Below are 27,812 nucleotides of genomic sequence, written 5' to 3' on the forward strand. Positions count from 1 at the left end.
CCCTGGAGAAGTAGAGTTTGTTCCCTGTCTCTGCCACAGAGCTCCTATATGGTGCTGAGAAAATCACTTAATCCAAACTTTCACAGATGGTTACTAGTTGTGTTATTTTCTAAGTGTCCAATATCTGGGCCCAGTAGTGCTGACCACTCACAACTGCAACTGAATGTGATGGGACCTACTTGTCTGAAGTTGGACACCACTAACAATTTTGGCCTTGCTTTCTACCTCAGATCCCCAGCTTAAAAATTGGGGATAACATTACCACCTAATCTCACAGTACTTTTGTGAAGATAAATTCATAAATATTTGTGAAGCACTCAGATCCTATGGTGAGAGCACCATGGAATCTGCCAATGAGGAAATTACTAGTTTTGTATTCAGTGCAAAGTTTTCAATGGTGTGCATTAAATAAGGCCACACATCGAACAAGAAGGATAAAGAAATATTGAATAGTTACCCATTCACTGAATGAGGCACGGGTCCTGTGAAACAAATAGTTTTATAATTGCACAATCATAATGCATATGCACAAAGAGACGGAATTAAAATTGGACAGGCAATTTAAATTCTGGCATTTCTTAAGTTTTGAATGCCTCATTCTGCAGCTTTATTGTTCTTTTTATATTCCTGATAGAATAGTGATAGTCTGAGATAAAAAGCCAGTTTCCTTAAGTCTTTTCCTTTGTACCCCTCCTGGGAAGGGGTGGGACTTCTATTCCCACAGTTTTCTGGGAGACGAGTTCAGAGCCTTCAGACATCTCTTGGAATTCTCTCTTCTCAACCAGAGGGTCTGCAAGTTTCACTTCTGCATGGAGACTCAAAGACCGTTCTTCATTCAGTTTCCTTGGGGACCTTTCCCAGCTTAGTGAACCTCATCCCTATTTGCCCATTGCACTGGCACTTGGTTTCACTGGGCCTTTGTGAACTGAATTCCTCGGATGCCCTCTTTACAGTGCCAAACTTCTCAGAACCTGTTCCTTAAGAGAGCCCAGTTTCAGAATATTTATTCCTCAATGAGACCTTCCCTCTGTCCTTCACAGTTTGTTCTGCTCTTCCTTTGAACCTCTGAGATGTGCATCCCTGTGGCTATTCACTCTCAGGGCTGCCCTGCTAGTTGCCACCATCTTAGAGCTCAGCTTCTTTGTTATCACCTCTCCTTATCTATAGTTCTTCCCTTGAATGGTGGTGGTACTGGGTTGGTTTTATTGTAAGAATTTCTATGATGAGCCTTGACAATATTTGAAAATTTTACTGGTCTGTTGAAAGATGTTCTGCACCGAATAAGAGATGTATTAATGGGCTTTATTATTGAAATGATGGCTGCTTTTGAACTCTATTTCTTGTTTTATTTACAGACAACTTTTTGCTCTTTGCTTGTGTAACACCAACCCACACACAGGCATCAGCAGCGGGAATCAAACTGGGACCTCTGGAGTTAAATGCATGAGCTTCTACCGCAGGAGCTAAAAGACATGTGTCTGTTAGCCAAAGCTATAAGAGGCTCATCATTCTCTAGGGGTCTAGCCACCACTAAACAGTGACAGAGTGCTGCTCTGAGCAATCAGGGGCTACACCTGAATGTCAGATTTACTTATACAAAAATCTCTTCCAGGAGGGAATCCAATGGCTGTGGTCAGCAAACAAGTAAATATGGAACTGGCTAAGATCAAACAAAAATGCCCGCTTTATGAAGCCAATGGACAAGCTGTAAGTCACTACTTTTCAAAAATAGGCTTTTCCCTAAGAAATAGTTTGAAGAAAATAATGTATGGTAGAACTTTGCCTTTGGAAGAGATACGATAACAGAACTAGTTCCTCAGAGCAACCTTCCTTGGAGTTGAGCTGCTGGTTAAACTTTCACAAGTGAGAATGTGCAGAGGCCAATCAAGAAAAGAAGGCTACTTCCCAGTAACTGGAATTCATCAAGATTATCCTTCACATGTTCACATCCCCACCTACCTTCCTCACGTCATTGTGGTCTTAATTCTTCAATAACTAGAAGGGAATGAAAGGATGGTTGGGATCACTTCCTCTTTTATACCATCAAAGTCCTTCAAAAGGGGGAAGGAGGAGAGAGGTGGGTAGCCCCTACAGAGTTTTGGGTAGCTTCCATTGCAGTACCTTGATCCCTTGAATGGGAACAGAGACTCATCCTGAAGAGCTCCCAGTTACTGGTAATTAACCTTCATTTTTACATCCCATATGTGAAAATTGTGGCAAAAATTGCTTGTGTCCGAGACGTTCTGAATTATTTAGTTATTTAGTGTTGTAGCTGTATTGATCCTAGCATGTCTATGAAGGCAGACAGGTATACAATAACATCATAACTAACCTTTAACTTGTCATGCAGGCTAGAAAGGGAAATTATGGAGTACACACATGAAGCATAAGAAACCACACTATTGTAAATAATTGAGAGAGACAAGCTGGGGTGAAGTAATATTTTATTGAACCAACTTCTGAGAGATGTTAACTGGCCACTTTACCTTGAATGGTCCCTTGAAATATGTGTTAACTACTTATGCTAAACAATCTATGACACTGACTACATTTTCCAGATCTGCAGAAGAGCTCTGTGTGAACTCAGAAGCTTGTCTCTCACCAGCAAGTTGGTCCAATAAAAGATACTACCTCTCCCCCACCTCATCTCTCTCAATTATTTACAATCGTGTGGTTTCTTATGCTTCCTGTGCATACTCCATAATTTCCCTTTCTAGCCTGCATGACAAGTTAAAGGTTAGTTATGATTTTATTGGTATACCTGTCTGCCTTCATAAAACTATGCCATTATATAAGGGAAGCTGCTGATCCTTGTTCTGCAGCTGCTCTGTGGCTGAGCAGAATATGTCAATCTCCTGGTCGGTCAGTCTGGCACTAACATGTTACTTTAATTAAAAAAAAAAAAAAAGTCATGCTCAAGCTAGCTTTCCAAACCCCATTCAGTCCCTAATTTGAGTTTCTTTTCTCTGCAGCTTGTCAGAATAGTTGTGTACAATATAATTAGAATTCTCATTTTTTCCTGCCACTACTGTCTACTTGATTCACTCAAAGCCGGGCATGTATTTGATCGTTCTTTCGTTTCCACGGTGATGCATTGTTCCACAGATATTGCATACACTGAAATTGACACTAAGAAGAAGACATGATAGCAGTAGAAATGTAGCAAAAGGACAAGACCATTTAAATTTGTTTGCTCAGGCATGGTGTGATTCTTCGACATCATGTGAGCTTTCTGTTTTCCACTTGTATTCTTTGTGCTGTTTCTTAACCTTGTTTTACCTAAAATGCACATAGGACCTGACATGTTGGAGGCAGTTTTATTCTTATTTTTCACTCTTGCTTTTCCTTTTCTGAGATTTCCACAGTATGTTTTTTTGATTGTTGCCACTGCTGAAAAGTAAGTGATAATTAGCTGCTTCTGCAATTATTTAAACCTTGTTTTTATTTTACCCTATTGTACGAAAATTACCTTGAAACAGCTATCAGGCTATTTATGATTTATTTCTCTTTCTGCTGCAATGGTTAAAAGGACACTGTCAAGGTATCACTTACAATTTTTTTTAAATTCCTTTTATTACTGTTTATAATAATCCCTGAGTTTAAAATTGAAATAATTTGTTTATGAACACTTTTTTCCTCCAATGGTGCATTCACGTTAGCTTCTTGTTGTTGGGTTGCTCATGAATGTTGGGCAGATAACTTTGAATAGCTTTAGGGAAGAAAAAAATTTACACTGACTATGCAAACTGAAAGGAAATAAGTAGGTCTCATGTTGGACCTACAACCTTGACAGTGTCCCTTTAAATATGCCTCCCAACTAGTACTGGAGCCGAAGTACAATCACCACTTCTTCACTTATGAACCTCCTCAGTTTGTGTCTCCATCTTCGCTAATATCAGCTGCAACTGAGATTAAAGCCCTTCTCAGTCCAGGTGGAAGGGTATTAAATCTATTACTCTCCGCTCTAACTAACCTTCGCCTTCCATTTATACACAGGAGACCAGTGTAGTACACTACCCAGAGGGAATTGTCCAGGCCTTCCTCAGGAAGCAGCTTTTGAGAGGGCTTTAGGAGAGCCACTCTTCACTGCAGTGGTCACATCTAGGATTTACAGGGCCAGGGACAAAAAGTGGGAGGGTGCCCCTCACCCTATGGAACTCTCTCCTGGAGAAAGGAGCCTGTGTCTGTCCCTGGCCTCCACAGAGGTCTCCTCTGTCAGCCTGACACATGCTATTTCTGATTCACTGCCTCTGTGCACTTGCCCTCCTTCATGGTGCTTGCTGTTTTTTCTCCTCCTTTCTTTGACCCATTTGTTCCCTCCCAATCACGTGCTCTCACGCACCCCCCCCCCACTTTTTTTTTTTTTTTTGCTCACTCCTAGTTTTTTTGCTCTAATTCCCGCACTCCCTCTTACCAGGCTCAGAATAGCTGAAGCTACTTAGAGCTCCTCATGTTCTGTGAGCTCAGGAGGAGGCTTCACAACACTTATCCCTGCTGGTCCCCCCGCATCTGCAGCATCAGTAAACACTGGTCAGACCTGCAGCTGCTACACTTAACAGGTGGACTGTGCTGCTGTGCACTTGGCCAGTCATTGCCATCCAGTCAGCTGAGGGAGCCCTGGCCTAGTATAACTGCTGTGTCTCTGTTCAGTGCTGTGTTGAAGGTTCAGCAGTGTCACATAAGCAGCACCACAAAGTATTTAAGCAAATGCTCCCCTACTGCACAGTAAGACTGAAAAACATAGCAAGCTCCCAGCAGTACCCCCTACTTCATCCAGGAATAGATGAGGTTGCAGGAAGGGACAGCGTGTGCCATTTGTAGCCAAGCTTCCACATGTGTAGTACCTTCCTTCTGCCTGGTCAGCATAGCTCAGGCCCTTTCTGCGCTAAGCTTCACTGGAGGTCCCACACTGCTCAATAGAGCCAGGATGCACTTTCTTGACATCAGAACATACACATGGCCCACAGGTGAGCCATTGGCCCCGAGGTGTTTGAATTAATCGTTTTAGTTGAGGAAGCTTTTCTGCTGAGTTGTTTTTTGCAGTCATGGGGAAGCCCAGTAAACAGTGCTCGTTGCCTGTTTGCCGGTTCAGAGGTGAGAAAGAGAGAAGACAATGGCCGATGATGCCTTAAAGCCCTGCATGCTTTCCTTGTCTGATCATTGTGAAGAATTGAAGACTTCAGAACTTACAGTTGTCAGCTCTCAGCTTCTTTTTGTTCACTAAAGCTTTTTTTAAAGTGTATTACACAGGTCCGCCCAGTAATGGTTCTGTCAGCATCAATGTAACATTACACATCTGTGCTCTGCCTTGCTCTTTTGCATATTACTTCATTGCTATGTGCAGTACTCTCATTATGAGGTGGAAGAATTGGAGATAACTTGGGTTATTGAATTAAAAACATGCCTTGTAGTGGAGTACACACCACAATAGAAAAGGCAGTCTAAGCTCCAGGGCTCTGAAGTCTTTCCAGACTTCTTAGTTTTATCAGCCTCAACTCCACACCTGCTATATTCCACATTAATTTAGCATTCATAATCTGAAACTTATTGTGCATTATTTCTTTAAAAAGACAAATCTGTTCTTTGACTTTCAGGTTCCTAAAGAGAAAGATGAAATGGTGGAGCAAGAATTCAACCGTTTGCTGGAGGCCACCTCCTATCTCAGTCATCAACTGGACTTCAATGTCCTCAATAACAAGCCTGTCTCCCTAGGACAGGCTCTGGAGGTTGTCATACAGTAAGTGCCCTCATGCTTTGCTGATAGAAATGAATAGACTCATAGACTTTAAGGCCAAAATGGACCCTCGTGATCATTTAGTCTGACCTTCTGCATATTGCAGGCCACTGAAGCTTGCCCACTCCCTCCTGCAATAGACCCCCTAATCTCTGTCTTGAGTTACTGAAGTCCTCTAATCATGGTTTAAAGACTTCAAGTTGCGGAGAATCCACCATTTACACTGGTTCAAACCTGCAAGTGACCCTAGTCCCATGTTGCAGAGGAAGATGAAAAACCCCCGTGGACTCTGCCAATCTGACCCAAGGGAGAATTCCTTCCCAGCCCCAAATAAAGCAGTCAGTTGGACCTTGAGCATTTTGGCAAGACCAACCAGGCCAGACACCTGGGAAAGAATTTTCTATAGTAACTCAGCACCCTCCCCATCTAGTGTCCCATCACTGGCTATTGAAGGTATTTGCTACTAGCAGGTCACGTAGGAAGTTTCATCATACCATCCCCTCCATAAACTTATCTTCAAAAACACATGGAAGATCAGAGAAATTCCAGAGGACTGGAAGAAGGCAAATATAGTGCCAATCTATAAAAAGGGGAATAAGGATAACCTGGGGAATTACTGTCCAGGCAGCTTAACTTCAATACCCGGAAAGATAGTGGAGCAAATAATCAAATAATCAATTTGCAAACACGGTCCTAGAAGATAATAAGGTTGATAAATAACAGTCAGCATGGATTTGTCAAGAACAAATCATGTCAAAGCAACCAAGTAGCTTTCTTTGGCAGGGTAACGACAAGCCTAGTAGATTGGGGGATGGTGGTAGATGTATATCTTGACTGTAGTACGCCTTTTGTGATACTGTCTTGCATGACCTTCTCATAAACAAACTAGGCAATATAGCCTAGATGGAGTTACTAAAAGTGGGGTCCTGCAGTGATCAGTCCTGTGTCTGATTCTTTTCAATATCTTCATCAATGATTTAGATAATGGCATAGAGCAGTGTTTCTCAATTTCATTCCCACCCCGGAACCTTTGCATGCCCCTGCCATACCCAAGGAACCCTTGCGCCCCCATGCCATGCCCTCCGCCAAAAAGTCAAGAAAATCTTGCTCTTTTTGGCGGCGCGGTGTAGCCTTGATTCGGCAGCACGGCCCCATCAGCTGTTTGGCGGCACGCGAGCAGCTGATTGGCAGCCCCATCAGCTGTTCGGCGATGCTTGAATAGCTGTTTGGCGGCGCCGATTTTTGTTAATTTCGGCAGCGTGGTTCCGCTTCTTCGCGGAACCCTTCAACTCATTGGGTTCCGCGGAACACCATTTGAGAAACACTGGCATAGAGAGTACACTTATAAAGTTTGTGGATGATACCAAGCTGGGAGGAGTTGCAAGTGCTTTGAAGAATAGGATTAAAATTCAAAATAATCTGAACCATTGGTTCTCAAACTAGGGGTCACAACCCCATGTGGGGGTTGCGAGCTGTGAGCCAACTGCAGAGCTTTGAGCCCTGACCCCTCCCAGGCAGGGGTTGTGAGCATCCCTGCTTCCTCCTGGTGGAGGAACATGGGGGAGGAAGACAAGTGGTGAAACACAGATACTGCTCACCTACTTCCCGAAGTTCCTCCATGCCCCCAGAAGAGGCAAAACCAGGGCTCCCTGAATCCAGCTCACTTTTTCCATTTGGGCTGTGCTATGAGTCAAGCATCAGGAGCTCCTGCTCTCTGTCCTCCCCTTATGCAGCCCAAGTAGAGAAAGTGACTTGAATGCAGGGAGTTCTGACATTGCTCCTCAGTCCCCCCATCTCTCAGACCCTGAGGGGTGTGTGGAGCAGCAGTGTTCGAGGGGGCAGTGAGCAGCAGTATCAGTCATTCTGTGCGTGCAGGTCAGTTTCCTCAGGTGTGCACAGGACGGGGGTGCAGGGGTTAGGGGCAACGGGGGCACAGTACAGGGGCCAGGTGTGAGCATAGGACGGAGTACTGCGGAAAGGGATCTGGGAGTTATAGTAGATCACATGCTAAATGTGAGTCAACAGTGTAATACTGTTGGGGGGAAAAAGTGAAAATCATACTGGGATGTATCAGCAGGAATATTGTAAGCAAGACACGAGAAGTAATTCTTCCAATCTACTCCGCACTGATAAGGCCTCAGTTGGAGTACTGTGTCTGGTTCTGGGCATCACATTTCAGGGAAGATGAGGATAAATTGGAGAAAGTCCAGAGGAGAGCAACAAAAATGATTTATTAAAGGTCTAGAAAACATGACCTATGAGGAAAGATCGAAAAAATGGGGTTTGTTTAGTCTGGAGAAGAGAAGACTGAGGGTGGGACACAAGTTTTCAAATACATAAGTTTGTTACAAGGAGGAGGGAGAAAAATTGTTTTCATTAATCTCTGAGGATAGGACAAGAAGCAATGGGCTTAAATTGCAGCAAGGGAGGTTTAGGTTGGACATTAGGAAAAACTTCCTAACTCTCAGGGTAGTTAATCCCCAGAACAGATTGCCTAAGACAGTTGTGTAGTATCCGTCACTACCGGTTTTTAGGAACAGATTAGACAGACACCTATCAGGAATGGTGTAGTCATTATGTAGTCCTGCCGTGAGTGCAGGGGCCTGGACTGGATGACCTACTGAGGTTTCATCCAGTCCTGTACTCTAAGTTCAGTCTTGAAGCCAGTTAGCTTCTTTGCCCCCACCGCTCCCTTGGAAGGCTATTCCAGAGCTTTACTTTTCTGATGATTAGAAATCTTCATCTAATTTCAAGTCTAAACTTGTTGATGGTCAGTTTATATCCATTTGTTCTTGTGTCAACATTGGTGCTTACCTTAAATAACTTCTCTCCCTTCCTTTTATTTATCCCCGTGATGTATTTATAGAGAACCAAGCATATCTCCCCTCAACGTTTGGCTTGTTTAGCTTAATCAAACAAGCTTTTTGAGTCTTCTCAGATAAAGTAGGTTTTCCATTCCTCTGATCACCCTAGTAGCCCTTCTCTGCACCTGTTCTAATTTGAATTCATCTTTCTTAAACATGGGACACTGGAATTGTGCACACTATTCCAGATGAGGTCTCATCAGTGCTTTGTATAATGGCATCTTCCCCATCTCTACTGGAAATACCTCACCTGTTGCATTCTAAGATTGCATTAACTTTTTTCACAGCTGCATCACATTGGCGGCTTATACTCATCCTGTGATCAACCCTGGTCTTTCTCCCCCTCTGTCTCTCTTTAACTGATAAGTCCACTGATTATAGCAAACATTCTTGTTTAGGTTCTAAGTGCATGATCTTGCACTTTGCACTATTAAATTTCATTCCCTTTCTACTACTTCAGTTTTCAAGGTCATCTAGATCTTCTTATATGATATCCTGTTTCTCCTCTGTATTGGCAGTACCTCCCAACTTCGTGTCATCCACAGATTTTATTAGCACACTCCCGCTTTTTGTGCCAAGGTCATTAATAAAAATATTAAATAAGATTGGCCCCAAGACCAGTCCCTGAGGAGCTCTACTAGTACCCTCCCTTCAGCCTGACAGTTTACCTTTCAGTATTACCCATTTCAATCTCCCCTTTAACCAGTTCCTTACCTACCTTTCAGTTCTCATATAAATTCCCAGTTTCTCTAGTTTAATATGTTCCCATGTGGAACTGTATCAAATGCCTTACTGAAATCCAGATAGGTTAGATCTACTACATATCCTTTATCTAAAAAATCAGTTACCTTCACAAAGAAAGAGATAAGTTTGGTCTGGCACGATCTACTTTTAGTAAAACCATGTTGCATTTTATCCCAATTACCGTTTACCTCTCTGTCCTTGATTACTTACTTCTTTTCAAAAAATTTTCTAAGACCTTGCATACCGTTGAGGTTAGACTAACGGGCCTATACTTTCCTGGATCACTTTTTTCCCTTTTCTTAAAAATAGGTACTAAAGTAGCAATTCTCTAGTCATAAAGTACAACCCCCAGGTTTACAAATCATTAAAAATCCTTGCTATTGGTCTTGCAACTTCATGTGCCAGTTTTGGGGGTTTTTTAATGTTCATGGTCAGAGATTATCCGGGTTCACCATTTTAGTCTCATGAAGGTGTTTGAGTTTGACTTCCACTTTGGATGTAGTAATTTCTATTTCCATAGTCTCATTTTCATTAGCCACCCTGCCACTATCCCAAGCTCCTCATTACCCTTATTAAAAACTGAGTGAGGCAAAATGTTTATTTAGGTGTTGGCCCATGCCTAGATTATCTTTAATCTCCACTCCATCCTCAGTGTTTAGTAGTCACACTAATTCTTTCCTTGTTTTATTTTTATTTATATGGCTATAGAACCTTTTACTATTGTTTTAATTTCCTTTGCAAGTTCCAACTCTGCTTGGTTTTTGATAGTTATTGCTTTATCCCTACACTTACTGACCTCCAAGAGGTAGTTTTCCTTGGTGATCCAGCCCTTCTTCCATTTCTTGTAGGCTTTCTGCTTTCTCTTAATAACCTGTTTGAGATGCTTACTCATCCAGCTTGGTCTGCAGTCCTTTCCTCTGATGTTTTTCCCCTTGCTATGGGATTCAGGCTTCAGATAGTTTCTACAACTTTGACTTAAAGTAATTCTAAGCTTCTTTCACATTCAGATCTTTGAGTTCTTCAGTCCAGTCGACATTCCTAACTAATTCCCTTAATGTTTAAAGTTTGCCCATTTGAAATCAAGGACCCTAGTTGCAAGTCTATTTTTGTTTGTCTTTCCACTTAGTTTCAACTGAATTAGCTCATGATCACTCGAACCAAGGTTGTCCCCTACAACCAATTCTTCTATGAGCTCCTTATTACTCACCAATACCAAATCTAAAATGGCACCACCTCTTGTTGGTTCAGCGACAGTTTGGTGAAGAAATCTGTTAGTTACCACATCCAGGAAAAGCTGGGCGCTACTATTATTAGTAGCACTTGTCCATCAATCTGTATCTGGGAAGTTAGGCTCCCATAATCACACAATTCCCAGTAGCATTTATATCATTAAAAACATTAAAGAGGTCTCTATCCATATTCAAATCAGATCCTGGGGGTTTGTAGCACACCCCAAGCACCATCCTTTTGATATGGCCCAAAGCTTTTGATACGGTCTCCCACAGTATTCTTATCAGCAAGTTAAAGAAGTATGGGTTGGATGAATGGACTATAAGATGGATAGAAAGCTGGCTAGATTACCAGGCTCAACAGGTAGTGATCCACGGCTCGATGTCTAGTTGGCAGCCGGTAACAGGCGGAGTGCCCCAGGGGTCGGTGCTGGGGCCAGTTTTGTTCAACATCTTCATTAATGATCTGGAAGATGGGGTAGATTGCACCCTCAGCAAGTTTGCAGATGACACTTAAGATGAGGGGAGTGGTAGATATGCTGGAGGGCAGGGATAGGATACAGAGTGACCTAAAGAAATTAGAGGATTGGGCCAAAAGAAATCTGATAAGGTTCAACAAGGACAAGTGCAGAGTCCTGCACTTAGCACGAAAGAATCCTGTGCACAGCTACAGACTGGGGACCGATGAGCTAGGCAGCAGTTCTGCAGAAAAGGACCTGGGGGTTACAGTGAAGAAGCTGGATATGAGTCAACAGTGGCCCTTATTGCCAAGAAAGCTAATGGCATATTAGGCTGCATTAGTAGGAGCATTGCCAGCATATCACGGGAAGTGATCATTCCCCTCTATTCGGCATTGGTGAGGCCTTATTTGGAGTATTGTGTCGAGAAAGGATGTGGACAAATTGGAACAAGTCCAGCAGAGGACAACAAAAATGATTAGGGGGCTGGAGCACATGATGTACAAGGAGAGGCTGAGGGAACTGGTCTTGTTTAGTCTGCAGAGGAGACATGATGGGGGGTTTGGTAGCAGCGTTCAACTACCTGAAAGGGGGAGGGGGGCATTCCAGGAAGGATGGAGCTAGGCCGTTCTCAGCGGTGGCAGACGACAGGACAAGGAGCAATGGTTTTAAGTTGCAGTGTGGGAGGTTGAGGTTGGATATTAGGAAAAACATTTTCACTGGGAGGGTGGTGAAGCACTGGAATGGGTTATCTACGGAGGTGGTGGAATCTCCAGTCTTAGAGATTTTTAAGGCCTGACTTGACAAAGCCCTGTCTGGGATGATTTAGCTGAGGTTGGTCGTACTTTGAGCAGGGGGTTGGACTAGTTGACCTCCTGAAGTCCCTTCCAACCCTAATCTTCTATGATTCCAGGGGCGTCTCTGGTGGTCTTCTTCCCCAAAATGATTTTGACCCAAACATACTCTGCTATATCCATTCCATCACTTCTAATTTCTTTACAGTCTACCTCATCATTAATGTACAATGCTACTGCATCACTTTTACCTTTATTTCTGACTTTCCTGAATAGCATATACCCTTTAATCCCTGTACTCCAGTCATATATTTTGACATGTTTCTGTTATCCTTATAATATCCACTTTCACTTCCGGCACCAGTAATTCTAGTTCCTCCATTTTGTTACCCAGGCTCTTTGAATTGGTATCTTCTTAATTGTGTCTGCTTGGCTTTGCCCAGATTCCTCACCTAGTGAGGTACGGTCATTCTACTGCCAGTATCACCTATCTGACTGTTAGCTGTGTTTTCTCTTTCTTGATTTTAATATTAGAATCAGGCGTGGAGATTATCTGAGCATTGCTGCATAAGGATTCCTTTTGGATTGTCTTGAAGTATATAGTCACGATGCCTTCTGGATAAATCCTTGTTTCGTGCAGCCACTTGGTACAAATTGTGTCCTGCATTTGTGCACACACCATTCCCATATTTTTAGTACTAGCAAACTGCTTTGTAGACACAGGATGAGGAATGTTACCTTGACTGGTATCTGCCTTGAAAATTCCTTTTCCATTAGTGATATAGTAATTAATAAAATAAGTTGGTATTTGACATAGTACGATGGTGTGACATAGCATGAAGTCAACTTACTTGAATTCTGTTTGTTTGTAAACATTTCCTACAATAAGAATTTGTACCCTTTGGCTTTTGGTGTGCTGTCCTATATTTAGTAACTAGCTATCAACCTCTTTCTTTTCAGGGCTTGTAGAGTTGCTGAAGAATTAATCTAATTTTTTATTGAAGTGACACTTTTCTGGGTTCCACTTCATTTTTCACATGCATGGGTCAGATTTTGATAATAAGAAAACCATGTAGGTTACTAGGATTTCCCAGTTAAAACAGTCTCTGGCTTCTATTCCCCTCCCCTAGATTGCAGGAGAAGCACGTGAAGGATGAACAGATTGAACATTGGAAGAAGATAGTAAAAACTCAAGAGGAGCTGAAAGATCTCCTTAACAAGGTCAGGCTCACTCCCATTCTGGCACACATGGATACTCTCCTTTCACTTCTTCCTTCTCTTAGAAATGCACTGGCAAAAGTTACTAGGGACTTAAAAGAGAAACTGATTTCAGAAACTGATTACCATCATTGCATTTAATGTTTTCATGTGAAAAGAAACTAGATACAGAGAAATAAAGAAATTTTATCTGGATTTTATCAATAAGGAGGACAGTAACGCTATTCTAAAATGAAGAATAATGCTTTTTTGGTCCACAAGGAGACGTTGTGTTGTGACAGGCAAGCCCAAGGGAAACTATTAATTTTATTAAGCTGGGGCTTTCCAAACACTGAAGGACACTCTCTTTTCTGAGGACCTCATATTCTAAAAGCCGACAAGTAAACAGAGGCCAGGGAAAGTAGCCAATTTATATGGACATCACCTTGATTTGATTCACTGTGACCATCATGGCAGAAGAGGTTCTTTAAGAATGACTTAAATAAATGTGGATGGGGTAGGGACCTTCCAGATGAGCACAGGAAGCTTTTGTGAAGGAGAGAGGATTATGCGGAAGAAGGCCCAACAGTGATTGGGCCAACATCTGACAAACATGGACAAAGCTGAGAATACTTATGGAGTGGAGAAAATGGGGACAATGCGAAGCAATACATAAAAGCAAACCAGCTCTTTCTTTAAAGGAGCACTGTCATAACCACTTCTATTTGAAATGCTGATTGCAACTGAGGTTTGTGATGGGATTAATTTACAGTTGTTTACAAAGTCACCTTAAAAAACGCCTTAACGTAAATAGGTAAATAAAAAGACGTGTTTAGTCATTTAGAAACAGACAACATTGAAACACTGGAAGATTTAGTGCAAATTAACTATTACAAATGATGTTGCTATCTCTCTGGAGATAGTATATAGTGCATACTGTCTTGTAGGCGTCTTTCCTACCCTCAGTTCCATTGTATACTGTTTGCCAGGGGATAATAATAGCTTATGCTGTGCATGTTGATCAGAAAATCTCTAGAGATATGGGGTTGATGGTACTTATTGTAGTGCTCTGTGAGGTTCAGTTTGATTTAAATAACATTCTCTATAACAAGGAGGAAGATGCCACCAGTGGTGTGACTATTTTTGAGGCAGAATTCTTAATTTTACTATAAATGTTACAAAACCTCCTTTTTTTCTTCTTCCCTTCCCTCTCCCCAGATGGTGAACTTAAAAGAGAAGATTAAAGAGCTCCATCAGCAGTATAAGGAGGCATCTGAAGTAAAACCACCTCGGGATATTACTGCAGAGTTCCTTGTGAAGAGCAAACACCGAGATCTTACTGCTCTCTGCAAGGTACAGAATGCCATAAATACCAGGATTTCAGTCTAAAAACTGAACAACCAACTGATTATGTACAGTTGTGTCAGGTACACTTTCTAAGAGCTGCCTCTGTGAAACTGCTCTGAAATATGCATGCATATGGCAACCCTGCTGAATGGGACTGCATGAGCTCATGTCACTCCAGAATCTCAAAGTTCAGGCCACAGGACATAAATGTATTGAGGAATTAGTCCAGTTTTAGATCACAGTTCAGCTTTGACAAATCACGCAGCAGGCCCAAAGAGCCAATCTGGCATAAATGGAGCATCATTAGGGTACTAGCTGCTTGGGCCTATGTGTTACCTGGGGTTTTGCTGAACCCAAAGCTCTTGGGAACTTTACTGTTTGCGAGGTGGTGGCAGGAGTTAAATCAATGGGGACACGGCCATCCGGCTGATAGATAGTTGATGCAAGCAGGCAAACAAAAGTACTTGCACTCAAAGCTTCTACTTTATTTGGTCTCCAGCACTTACCCATGTCCTCAAGAGGTTAGTAGAGCACCCCAAATCACCCCCAGATTCATATTTACCCAGGGTCTTGAGGAAGTCTCGAGTGGATAACTGTAGACTTCCAGTGGCCAGCCTTCCATCTACAGAACTTGAGAGGTGTCCACTGAGCTCAGATTTCTTTCTCTTTTTATATACAGTTTGTTAGTATTACAAAGCTTGTTCATCAAACTACTGAGCAGAATCTAAGTTAAGGGTGTAGATTTCCAACCGGTCAGGCAATTTTCCATCAGTCAGGCAGGGGAACTTTCCATCAGTTAACCAGCTATATGCAATACTTTCCATCTTGCAAAACTGCATGCTTTGGAAAAGCAATTCAGGTCAGGAGGGCAGAAGATAATGTTTACTCCTTTAAGTCACTCACTTAACCCTCTCCTCCCAGTCTGTTAATTGTGCTAAGGTTTCAGAAAGGCATCCTTTTAGCCGCTTTCAGTTATAAGCAATTGGTATTCCAGATGTGGGCAATGGTTCTAGCATGTTACTGGCTTCTGGGCTATCAAAAATCTGCTCCTACATAGGGAAGAGTTACTGGAAATAGATCTGATGAGATGGTGATCTTGAGGATGCCTTTTTCCTTCAAGATACAGCTCAACCTCTACAGAAGAGTGCTTTTATCATTTCTTCATTTCTGTGTAAGTATTTTCAAGAGCTGTTATTCAGGATGGCAGATACTCTGCACTGATAAAAAAAGACTTATTGATATTTTGGAAGCCCCATCACAAATGCAGAATTGTTTTACCAGTTTATGAAAAGCTATTGATACATGCCAAGAGCATTTGGCATACCTCTTAATTAATTTCACCCATGGTAAAGAAAACTGCCAGCTTTGACATCCCACAAGAGGTTAGAATTTTTTTTCTCCCACCCAGCTCCTAGATTTAGTAGTCTCAGCTACTGTAGTGAAATATAATGGCAGGAGCTCCTCTCAATCTCCTCCACAATCCCTTTTCAGGGGGCTCGCTCCTGAAAGCTTGCTTTGGTAGAAAGTTACCACCCACTGTGGTTGACAGAAGAGAAGTCCCTCAAACACACGGAGAAAAAATGTAATGTTTTTTCTAATTCTGAAAAAGTGGCCTCAATTTGTAAGAAAGTGGAATGATTTTGGAGAAAAGTCATAAGTCAGCAAGGTCTTCTCAGGTGATTAGCTTGTATAACAGGAAAGAATAAGTTAGCAGAAAGTAAACAGGAAAACTTCACAACTTTGGATTGATCCCTGTCCTGTGGTCTTGACATTCCCAAAGCCATCCTTTCCCAAGCAGCTACTCTTCTCGTGCTTCTCCTGAGTCTCTATGCAATGTGTGTAGTATGAGTTGCACCTGGCAAGGGACATAAATAGCAATAAGAGGAGATTTTTGATACACATTAGGAGCAGGAGAAAGATGAAGGAAAGTGTAGATCCTTTATTTAGTGTGGAAGGAGAGGTAATAACTGATGACATCAAGAAATCTGAAGTGTTTATTGCCTATTTTGCTTCAGTTGTCACTAAAAATGGTGACTAGATACTTAACATAATTAATATTAACAAAAAGGGGGAAGGGATGCCAGCCGATGCCAGCCAAAATAGGGACAGAACAGGTTAAAGAACATTTAGATAAGTTAGATATATTCCCGTCAGCAGGGCCTGATGAAGTTCATCTTCGTGTACTTAAGGAAGTAGCTGAAGCAGTTATCTTAGAGAATTTATGGAGGACAACTGAAGTCCCAGAGGATTGGAGAATGGCAAATATAACTGGAATGAAGAAGATCCAAGGAATTAGACTGATCAGCCTAACTTTGTTACCTGGAAAGATACTGGAACAAATAATCAATTTTTAAGTAGCTAGAGGATGATAGGGTTATAAAAAATGGCCAGCATGGATTTGTCAAAAAAAAATCATGCCAAACCAACCTAATTTCCTTCTTTGGCAGGATTACTGGCCTCCTGGGTAGGAGGGAAACTGTAGACAAGATATATCTTGATTTTTGTTAGGTTTTTGATACAGTCCATTTGTTTGATTTAGAAATGAGTGCCAGCAATGTATTCTTCCCAGCAATGTATTCATTCCCATACTGCGTCCATTCACTGCTTCCAGTTCCAGTAGATTTTCTGAAATCCCTTCATTAGTGAACTTGCAACTACTTTGAAGGTATATCTTTGATCAACCATTCTTTTATTCAGCCGTCCCCACCAATGATTGTAATGGGTGCTTCAGATCTGGGCTGGGAACCCATTTAGATCATCTGACAGTATAAGATCTGCTTGTGAACAATAAAGGATGAGCTTGTATATAAATATTCTAGAGCTAAGCATAGTGCTTCTTAATTCAGTTTTCCTTCCTCACTTGGCTTGCAGATTGTGCAATGCAGACCTTTATAGACAGCTGTTGAGGTAATATACTGTATCCACTGATGAGGAAGAGCTCATTGCTGGAAGTTATGACTCTCAGGAGTGGTGCACAAAATATCAGGTCTTCCCAACTACCCTTTACCTTTCAGGAAAAACTCTGGCACTTCTGAGTCACAGGAAAAATGGAATAAAAATAATTGATTTACATTGTCAAAAAGTGATGACATCTAGCTATAATGAGAGAGATCTTATTTAGACTGGAGTCAGAGGCTTCTTGTATGTTTTTCTCTGTCACCACTTCTCTGTATTATCAGGAACATAAGACCAAAGACAGCTCATGTAATTCTAATTGGTGAAAATACCAATTTTGATATTTATATCTAGGACTGAAAGTAGGGCATCTGTTGATGTTATTTGTAGTCCCAGATTGTTCCTTAGAACTGTAGTGAGATCTTCCATCTTCCTAGTGTGTCTCTATTTAGTAACTTTCATCTCTGCCAGGCCACTGAATGTTCTAGAGCAGTGTTCAGGTGCTACAGTGATGGGAGCCAGTTTTAAGACACCTAGATAAGTGCATTAGTACACAGCCTTGCAAACTCAACAAGAAAGTCTATGCTTCAGAGTGGAAAACTCTTATTGTTTTGCACTCAAACAACAATTTGGTGCCTTTATTGTAATCAATTCCCATTATTTTGGACTATTTTCATCTTCCTAAATCAAACTGTCCTGGCCTCAGGGTACACATTGCAGCTGTATCTGCATACCTCAGCTCCTGATAAACAATCTTCCTTTTGTATTCTAGCTTGAACTTGGCTGTGTTGCACATGCGTTAGTATTTTCTATTTCTCTTCTACTCTGGAAATATCTAGCTGTATACAGCCAACAGTGAAATAGTATAAACCTTTTTGGTAAGGAAATAAGAATAGAAAATATATCCCGTACAATTTTGAGTTCCAGTTACTATGAGAACCAGTTACTATGAGAACAGTGTCTCATTCCACCAAAACTATAATGGAATCTATCACATTCTGCCCTGAATGTGTGTTTAACAGTCCAGGAAAGTAAGTGTTTGTGTTTTAAGGTACTTGTTTAGTTGCATAAATGGACATCACAAGTGTGAAATGTGGCTGAAGTAATAGTGCTTGTAGGATCCAGGGGCCTGATACAGTGCCCATTGAAACATATGAGTGACCTTAGTGTGAGTTGGCTCAAACCCCATTCTGACTTGGCGCAGTGTGCTCTACCATAATATAAACATTTAATAAAAACTTTACGTTTCACAACTTGGGAGTATCTAAATCTGATTCTTTGTGTTAAAAAAAATTTCCTTTCATGTGTTCAGTGTTCTTGTTCTTGGGGAAACCATATGAAAAATATGCACATGGCAATGAGTTTCTATGATCATTATATGGCAATATGTTTACTATGGGACACATCACTTTTTCCTTGTTGCTTTATTTAAAAACAAGAGAAGTTTAAAGCTAAAACTTGACTGAATCTGTTTAATCTTTTATCAGGAGTATGATGAGTTGGCAGAAACGCAAGGGAAACTGGAAGAGAAGCTCCAAGAACTTGAAGCCAATCCACCAAGGTAAAAAGCCAAAAACACACAGATGTAGTGGGATTAGGAAGGCTGATGTTTCTCGCTTAGTATTGCATTGCCGTATTTAGGGTCAGGAAGGAATTTTCCCTCATGTCAGATTGGCAGAGATGATCAGATCTTTTCGCCTTCCTTTGCAGCATGAGGCACAGGTCACTTGCTGGTTTAAACCAGGGTGGATTGATTGAAATCAAGAGTTTCCTACTGATACTACTTCACATATTTCTTAAACAGTTATGCAAATCTGATCACTAAAACATGTTAATTTACAACTCAATACAGTATTTTACAACATCTAGGAGGATATACTTTGCGTAATTTTTTAGATAACTTGATTTTTATTAATTTAGGAAATAGTACATAATACTCATTACCTATGTCAAGCTGCAGATGCAGCAGCAATACATTAGGAATGGTAAGAACTAAATCACACACACAAACACAGTAAACTACATCTTAAATGTTACATAAATGTTTCACATTTGCAATTGCAGCAGTCTCCTGAGTTGCCAGCTAATGGCTGTCCTTAAACTTTTTTTTTAATTTTCAAATTTTCTTAACTCTAACAGACAAGTCATCACAACACTAAACGTACACTGTCCTTAAAACTTCTGCGACTAGCTCTCATCTTCCCCACTCCCACTGTCATTTTTATTCATAGACCGAATCAGAAATATGAGTTTTTCTGCTTTTTCAACTCCCAGTCGATTTCTTAGCTGTGAATGAATAATACCAAACGACAAAAATATTCTCTCTCTGCCTGCAGAGGAAGCAACTGCTGTGAAAAGTTGGCTTAGCAACTGAAGGAACTCTGTTTCAAGGTGCCTGGCTAATGATTTCCACCAATTCAGGGGAGTGACTTTGTTCAAAACATATATTGTAAACATGTACTGTTTAAATGGTTCTGCTCCAGCCCTAAAATTTATTATGACTGGCATAACTGAGGAGTCATTTTGAGATGCCATGCCATGGCAACAGCATCTCCTTCAGAAGTTAGTCATCTGCCTTTATATCTGGTGTTGAGAATGTTCTCAAGAAACTGAGGTGGAGTTAGTACTTGATCCATTCGCTTCTTTACTGCCTGCAGTTTAACTATCTGGTGAGGTATTTCTTTCTTCAATGTCTCTTGAAGTGCCTTCCAAATTTCGACAGCATCAGAATGCAGCAACAATTTCTCTGAAGTTTGTTTAAGGCTATGGATGTAGGCTTCGGTATACTGAGCATATCCTCTACATTCCTTTTTACTTCAATGTTAGATACTTTGGATGAGATACATCCATTTATTTTATCAAATTCCCCTCAGTATTTCTTGCACACTGTTCAAGTTCCTTCTCATACACTGTATCTAGCAACCTTCCACCAATGTCTGCTCTACCAAGCGGAGTGTAGCCTGGTGGTAAGGACTCAAGCATGTCAATGAAGTGTTTATTGTTAACAATGCGAAAAGGAGAATTTGTGACACAAATGAACCGAGTAGTCTTTTCATCTATGGTGTCTTGTTGGTATTTGCTGGTCATTACTACACACCCATCCATGGTGGTGGTTTTGCTGGATGATTGAAATCTTTTGCTTGCTGCTGATACTTTGTTGTCTGAAGTACGTTTAGTTGCAGAACTGCTGCTAAAAGTACCAATGGATGACTCTGAAGTTGTTGCAGATAGACAGTGACTGTCAAAGTCTCTTGTGCTTAAATGGAATCCTAAAACAAAATTCAAAAATGATTTTGAATAGTCGTTCTTCTCAGTTCTTCTCATTCTATTATTCAGTTAATCATATACATTTTTTTCAGCAAGGAGGCAGATCCGATTCCAAATTACCAAAAAAGCTAAGACTGACTGCACTTAGAGTGCACTTAATTTTGGAGTAAGCCCCATAGAACTCACTGGCACTTCCATTTTTTGAGAAAACAAGTATAGGATGGTGTTCCCTTGGGAAAGCTGAGTTATGCTGAAGTGAAATAGGGAATAGACTTATGGCATCACCATTATGGTCTGTGGCCATGATGTTCCAAAATAAAGGGCATGTATTATGTAATATATAATAAGAAAATGACACCCAGTGGCAACTGGCAACTCCTGCAACTTTCTGTACTGTATACCTGGGTGATAGATTCTAAACCTAGTTAACTATTTAAACAAGCCATAATTAAATTAAATTAATTAATTAATTAAAGAAGCCATCTAGGAAGCACAGAATGGGGAGGAGATGAACATCCCTCAGTACTGAAGGAACAGGTTCAGGACTATTTAGAAAGATTGGACATATACAAGTTCATGGGGCCAAATGCAATGCATCCCAGGGTGCTGATGAGATTTCAGAGCAACTGACTATTATCTTTGAAAGCTTGTGGCAATTGGGGGAGGTCCCTGATGATTGGAAAAAGGTAAATATAGGGCCCATCTTCAAGAAAGGGAAGAAAGAGGATCCAGGGAACTACAGACCGGTCAGCCTCACCTCAATCAATCCCTGGAAAAATCATGAAGCAGGTCCTCAAGGGATCCATTTTAAGGTACTTGGAAGAGAGGAGAGTGATTAGCATCAGTCAACATGGATTCACCAAGGGCAAGTCATGCCTGACCAACCTTATTGCCTTCTAGAAGAGATGACTGGCTCTGTGGATGTGGGGAAAGCGGTGGACGTGATATACCTTGACTTTAGCAAAGCTTTTGATAGTCTCCCACAGTATCCTTATCAGCAAGTTAAAGAAGTATGGGTTGGATGAATGGACTATTAAATGGATAGAGAGCTGGCTAGATCATCAGGCTCAACGGGTAGTGATCAATGGCTTCATGTCTAGCTGGCAGCCAGTCACAAGCAGAATGCCCCAGGATTCAGTCTTGGGGCCAGTTTTGTTCAACATCTTTATTAATGATCTGGAGAATGGGGTAGATTGCACCCTCAGTGAGTTTGCAGATGACACTAAGCTAGGGGGAGTGGTAGATACCCTGGAGGGTAGGGATAGGATACAGAGTGACATAGACAAATTGGAGGATTGGGCCAAAAGAAAACTGATGAGGTTCAACAAGGACAAGTGCAGAGTCCTGTAGTTAGGATGGAAGAATCCCATGCACAGCTACAGACTCGGGACCGACGAGCTAGGCAGCAGTTCTGCAGAAAAGGACCTGGTGGTTACAGTGGATAAGAAGCTGGATATGAGTTAGCAGCAGTGGGCCCTGATTACAAAGTAGGCTAATAACGTATTGGGCTGTATTAGTAGGAGCATTGCCAGCAGATCAAGGGAAGTGATTATTCCTCTCTATTTGTCATTGGTGAGGCCGCATTTGGAGTATTGTGTCCAGTTTTGGGCCCCCCACTACAAAAAGGATGTGGAGAAGTTGGAGAGAGTCCAGCGGAGGGCAACAAAAATGATTAGGGGGCTGGAGCACAAGACTTATGAGGAGAGGCTGAGGGAACTAGGCTTGTTTAGTCAGCAAAAGAGAAGAAGGAGGGAGGGATTTGATAGCCTTCAACTACCTGAAAGGGCGTTCCAGGGAGGATGGAGTTAGGGTATTCTCAATGGTAGTAGATGACAGAACAAGGAGCAATGGTCTCAAGTTGCAGTGGGGTAGGTCTAGGTTGGATATTAGGAAAAAGTTTTTCACAAGGATGGTGGTGAAGCACTGGAATGGGTTACCTAGGGAGGTGGTGGAATCTCCATCTTTAGAGGTTTTTAAGCTGCGTCTTGACAAAGCCGTGGCTGGGATGATTTAGCTGAGGTTAGTCCTGCTTTGAGCAGGAGGTTGGACTAGATGACCTCCTGAGGTCCCTTCCAAGTCTAATATTCTCTGATGCTATGATTCTATAAGGATTAGCTAAGGTAAACTTTTTTTTTCTAGGAACATCCAACATAGCAAACAGCTTGGGAATTTACTTGTTCAATCACACTTGTACTAAAAGGCATAGAGTGAGTCTTAAACAATGATGCATTGCAAAGTGAATTATTTAAGTTACTAACCAGTTGATCCACATTGTTCTTCAGACACATCCACATCTTTTTCTCCCAATAAGCAATTTTCATTATGATGTTTCATTCTTGCAACTAGGCCCTGCATCTCCTTCTTGCACTGCTTACACTTGACCCATTTTCCTTTTTTACCCGGGGAAGGAATTTCTTCAAAATATTCCCAGATATAGGGTCTCTCTTACACCCAGAAGCCATGACAGTGTTTCTGTGGCAAAAATGTGGGGAATATAGGAATTACCATCCCTAATTTTCTATGATTCTGTAGTTGGAGGGCTAAATGCATTCCAACATGTTGTGGAATTGCTGCTTGCAGTTCTATAGTTGGGTTTTGCATCTAGTTGGGATTCACCGCTTTGTTTGGTATGAAGAATATGGATTATACCTCCCAAAATTAAAGCACTTACTCTTTAAGTATAGAATAAATTTTTTGAGACTTTACAAATAAATTGGTTAATTAGTTTAGGAATTAAATTAATGAGTCCTTTTAATAAACTCAGCACTGTTTTCCTAGATCTTAACAGAACACAGATGATTCACACTTCTATTATTTGCATTAACATAGCACCTGGGAACCTTAGTCATGCACCACAACCTCAGACACAGGGCAAAGATGGTCCTTGCCACAAAGATCTTAGTCTAAATTCTTTTATAGTTAATGGATTGAAATCTCATGTGGGCCATATTTGAAGAATTTACTTTCAAGATTATTGGTGATTTTTTTCACCCATTCTTTATGGTTTAAAGTTTCTCCTTCAGTGAGGGCTGATGAATCATAGAATGGCCGTTTTTCAGAATGGCTGACTTTTCTTCGTTTTCATGGGGTTGAGTTCATAACTTGCTTACAATTAGGTGGGTCTTTTGAGAGGGGCATCTGTCCTCCATTGTTCTCCATGGGACAGAGGCTATAGACAGATCTTAATAAAGATGGCATGCTTCACCTCCATTGAAAACATTGGTAGTCAAAGCCATTTTGAATGATCACCTGCTGTAGACACTCCCATTGAGAGTAGTGGGAGACTAGTCATTTTAAAAGGGCAGTTCTCCATGCATTTCTCTGAAGATTCTTATGCACTAGCGTCAGCTGAAAAACTTTGTTATGAAAAATAATGGTAGATAATACCATCCTAATCCTAAATCCTAAATCTTCCATTTCAAAAGCTGCTGATTGCACCAAGCGTACTCAGCAGAGAGAATAGGAGTAACCGGAGTATGAAACGTCCCATGATAACATAAAGGAAAAAAATAATCAAATGTGGTAAGGCTGTCCTAACTAAAAGCTGGCCTCAGCTTCATCCATGGGCTGAAATAAAACCACACTAACTAATTTCTATGAAGGGAGTGGAAGTATTTCATGAAGGAGAAAATGAAGGTATTCCAAGTTCTGTACACTCCAGTATTGGCTTTATAGATCCATGCTTATCCTTCTTTCACCATGCTTATGTCAAGAATCGTTGCTTTCAGGTAGGTGGTCAGGAACTTTGAGGTAGGGTTTTGTTCTGTTTGTGTTCTTCATATTCTTGGCCTCATTGATTGAGGAACCCACAGAGGCTTTGATTCTGGGCTTTCAGAGGCAATCTGTTTGCAGTTTTCCATTCACTGCAAAGTTCAACTTTTTTCTTTCTGTTTTTATATTTTTCTAGTGATGTTTATTTATCGTCAAGGGACAGACAGATACTTGACTGGCATTTTGCAAATCTAGAATTTGCTAATGCTACACCACTATCTACGCTCTCACTGAAGCACTGGGACCAGGTACCTAATTAATAAATTCTTTAAAAGAGTGCTTATGGACATGCACGTGCATTTCATTCTGACAAGTTTCGGCATGTTAGCAAGCATTTCTTAGAGATTTAAATGTCATAAACCTCAGTATTATCCCTTCAACTCTCATTCTAGATTCTACAGGATATTAAGAGAGAGATGATGGCTAGTTCTATACATATGTTTACTGACAGAGTTCCAGAGGGCTCTGTTAATACCCAAATGAACTCTAAATACTTAACATTGCTATATTCAGGGAAATACAGAAAGATATTATAGGAAAATAGTCTATACCAATTATTTTACCAGTAATACTCAGGATTTTCTTCTTGTAATTATGTTAGGCACAGCATCTTGTCGAAAAGTTTCCCATTTATTTGTTGATTGATCTAATTTGGTTATAAACTTATGCATTTTTATATTTTTCATTTTAGGACGATGATTTTGAATTCACAGGCAGTCACCTGACTGTACGAAATGGATATTCCTGTGTACCCGTCGCCTTGGCAGAAGGGTTGGACATTAAATTAAATACAGCAGTTCGACAGGTTCGCTACACCGCTTCGGGTAAATCAAACTCTTTAACTTCCGAAGTCACAGTGCAAAGGAGCCCTGTCCTTTGACAATTCATCTGTTCCTCACTCTCAGGAGTCACATGCTCCTGACACCATGAGCTCAGAGCCATAGAAAAGCAATGCCCAGTAGGACCTGAACTATTTAGGAAGTTTTAAGTCATTTACAAATAATATTTGGTTTCTTGTTTCTTTAGTTGTTTGCGCTCTGCATCATGTTGCACCTTGACCTGCTGATTCCCAATCATAATGGGGTTAAGATAAATGCAGTAAGTGGTTTTGGTAAACAACCGAGTATATGCTGGTTCTGACAGTAGGAATTCAATAGATGACCATTGTGCTACTCAGAAATGTCTGTCAGAGACCAGCATGTTCTCCAGGGCACAGTTCTATTGGTGCAGGATTTGCTCTGTGAGCCTAAAATGAAGCCAAGCAGAATGGGTGGAATCGTAGGGTTGGAAGGGACCGCAAAGGTCATCTAGTCTAACACTATGCCAAGGTGCAGGTTTTGTTGTGTCTGAACCATCCAAGACAGATGGCTATCTAGCCTCCTTTTGAAAACTTCCAGCGAAGAAACTTCCACAACTTCCTGAGGCAGTCTGTTCCATTGTCCCTACAGTTATTACATTTAGGAAGTTTTTCTTGAGATATAATCTAAATCTGCTGTCCTGTAGTTTGAACCCACTGCCTCCTGTCCTGCCCTCTGTGGCAAGAGAGAACAACTTTTCTCCATCTTTATCTGAAGACCACTGTCATATCCCACCCTTAATCTCCTCTTTTCCAAACTAAACATACCCAGTTCCTTCAGCCTTTGATCATATGGCTTGCATTCCATCCCTTTGATTATGTTTGTCACTCACCTCTGGATCCTTTCCAGTTTCTCTACATCCTTTCTATACCTTGGTGACCAAAATTGGACACAGTACTCCAGCTGAGGCCTAACCAGTGCTGAATAGAGTAGCACTATTGCCTCCTGTCACTTGCATCCTATGCCTCTATTAAGGCAACCTAAAATTGCATTTGCTTTTTTTGCAACAGCATCGCATTGCTGACTCATATTGAGGTTGTGATTCACCACAACTCCCAGATCCTTCTCAGCAGTGCTGCTGCCAAGCCAGTTTTCCCCCCATTCTGTATTTGTGCATTTGTTTTTTCTTACCTAAGTGTAGCACCTTACATTTGTCTTTGCTGAATTTCATTTTGTTGTCTGTAGTTGTCTCCAATTTATCAAGATCCCTTTGAATGTTAACTGTGTCCCCCCAGCTTTGTATTATCTGACGACTTGATCAGTATGCTCGCTATACTTACATTCAGGTCATTAATAAAGATTTTAAACCCTGGACCCAGAACAGATCCCTGGGAGAGGAACCCCACTTGAGACCTCCCTCCAATCTGACATCATTCCATTAACAGTTACTCCTTGCGTTCAGTTGTTTAACTAATTATCTATCCACTTAATCATAATTCTTTCGTGCCTGCGTTTCTCCAGTTTATTATCAGAATGTCATATGGGACTGTGTCAAAAGCCTTGCTGAAGTCCAGGTATATTGTGTCCATCACATTCCCCCTATCCACTGAACCAAGTACCCTGTTAAAGAAGGAAATCAAGCTGTTTTAGGCATGATTTGTTCTTGGTAAATCCATTCTGGTTGCTAGTGATTACCCCTTCATTGTCCAGGTATTCGCAAATTGAATTTTTTATACATAGTTCTAGTAGCTTTCCGGGTATTGAAGTCAGGCTGACTGGTCTATAATTCCCTGGCTCCTCCTTTTTCAAGATGGGCACTATGTTACCCTTCCCCAATCTTTCAGGACCTCTCCTGTCATCCATGAGTTTGTAAATATAATGCCAGTGGCTCTGAGATTTCTTTAGCTAATTCCTTCAGTACCCTGGGATGAATAGCATCCAACCCTGCTGATTTGAATTCATTCAAATTGATCAGAAGATCTCTGAGGTGTTCTTTATTTATTCTGATCTGCATCCCTTTCCCTTTATTGTCTGCGGTAACTTTGCTAGTCGTGCAGTCACATGTTATTTTTTGTGAGAAGGCTGAAGCAGAGTAGGCATTGAACAGTTCTGTCTTTCGATCATCTTCTGTTACCAGCTCATCTTCTCCATTGAGCAGCAGACCTACATGGTCCTTGATCTTGCCTTTTTGTCTGACATATTTGAACCTTTTCTTGTTGTCTCTAACATTCCTTGCCAGCTGTAAATCATTCTTTGCCTTGGCTTTCCTCATTTCTGTCCTCTTATGTGAGGCATTTAAAGTTTAAGTTTTCTGATCTGACTTCTTGGTTCTGTCCTAAAGAGATACTTTGAGTTCTGAGAGGTTTTTGGGTGAAATATTAGGTTCTCCTGCACAGTCAAAGCATTTTTCTGGAGAAATGAATGTTGATCCCAAAGCACTGTTAGTTCCAGACCCAACTGATCAAGTTAGCCCACCTTCCTCTGAGGTCTGTATTCCTCCCTTCCTGAAGGGGAAGCTGCCTAGTTCAAATCTGTTACTTTTGACCATGGAAGCAAGCACTCTAGAGGGCATAAGATGTGCTACAGATCCAGTAATGGCTCAGCTCAGGTATGTCTCGCTGATTCAGAAGCTCCAAGAATAGAAAGAATAGTCCTTGGATTCAGAGATTCAGGTTTTATGGCCTCTGCCTTGGCTATTATGAGATTTCCTGCTAA

The 27,812-nt window shown here is 41.2% G+C and overlaps 1 protein-coding gene across 4 annotated transcripts in view; it reads left to right on the forward strand.

Moving 5' to 3' along the window:
- Positions 1–27,812, forward strand: part of KDM1A (lysine demethylase 1A) — a 111,809-nt gene that overhangs the window by 46,209 nt on the left and 37,788 nt on the right. For 2 of the 4 annotated variants that reach the window (XM_067530768.1, XM_067530769.1), the window contains exons 9-15: positions 1,613–1,707; positions 5,595–5,737; positions 12,954–13,044; positions 14,239–14,373; positions 18,750–18,823; positions 24,437–24,548; positions 24,992–25,124. In XM_067530768.1, coding sequence (XP_067386869.1) covers positions 1,613–1,707; positions 5,595–5,737; positions 12,954–13,044; positions 14,239–14,373; positions 18,750–18,823; positions 24,437–24,548; positions 24,992–25,124 — 783 coding nt within the window. The remainder of the gene's footprint in view (positions 1–1,612; positions 1,708–5,594; positions 5,738–12,953; positions 13,045–14,238; positions 14,374–18,749; positions 18,824–24,436; positions 24,549–24,991; positions 25,125–27,812) is intronic. The other 2 variants (XM_067530770.1, XM_067530771.1) reach the window with 1 other exon arrangement.

This window comes from Emydura macquarii, unplaced genomic scaffold, assembly GCF_026122565.2.
Source record: "Emydura macquarii macquarii isolate MOO-44397 ecotype Brisbane River unplaced genomic scaffold, CSIRO-AGI_Emac_v2 contig_3113, whole genome shotgun sequence".
In the NCBI taxonomy this organism is placed as follows: Eukaryota; Metazoa; Chordata; order Testudines; family Chelidae; genus Emydura; species Emydura macquarii.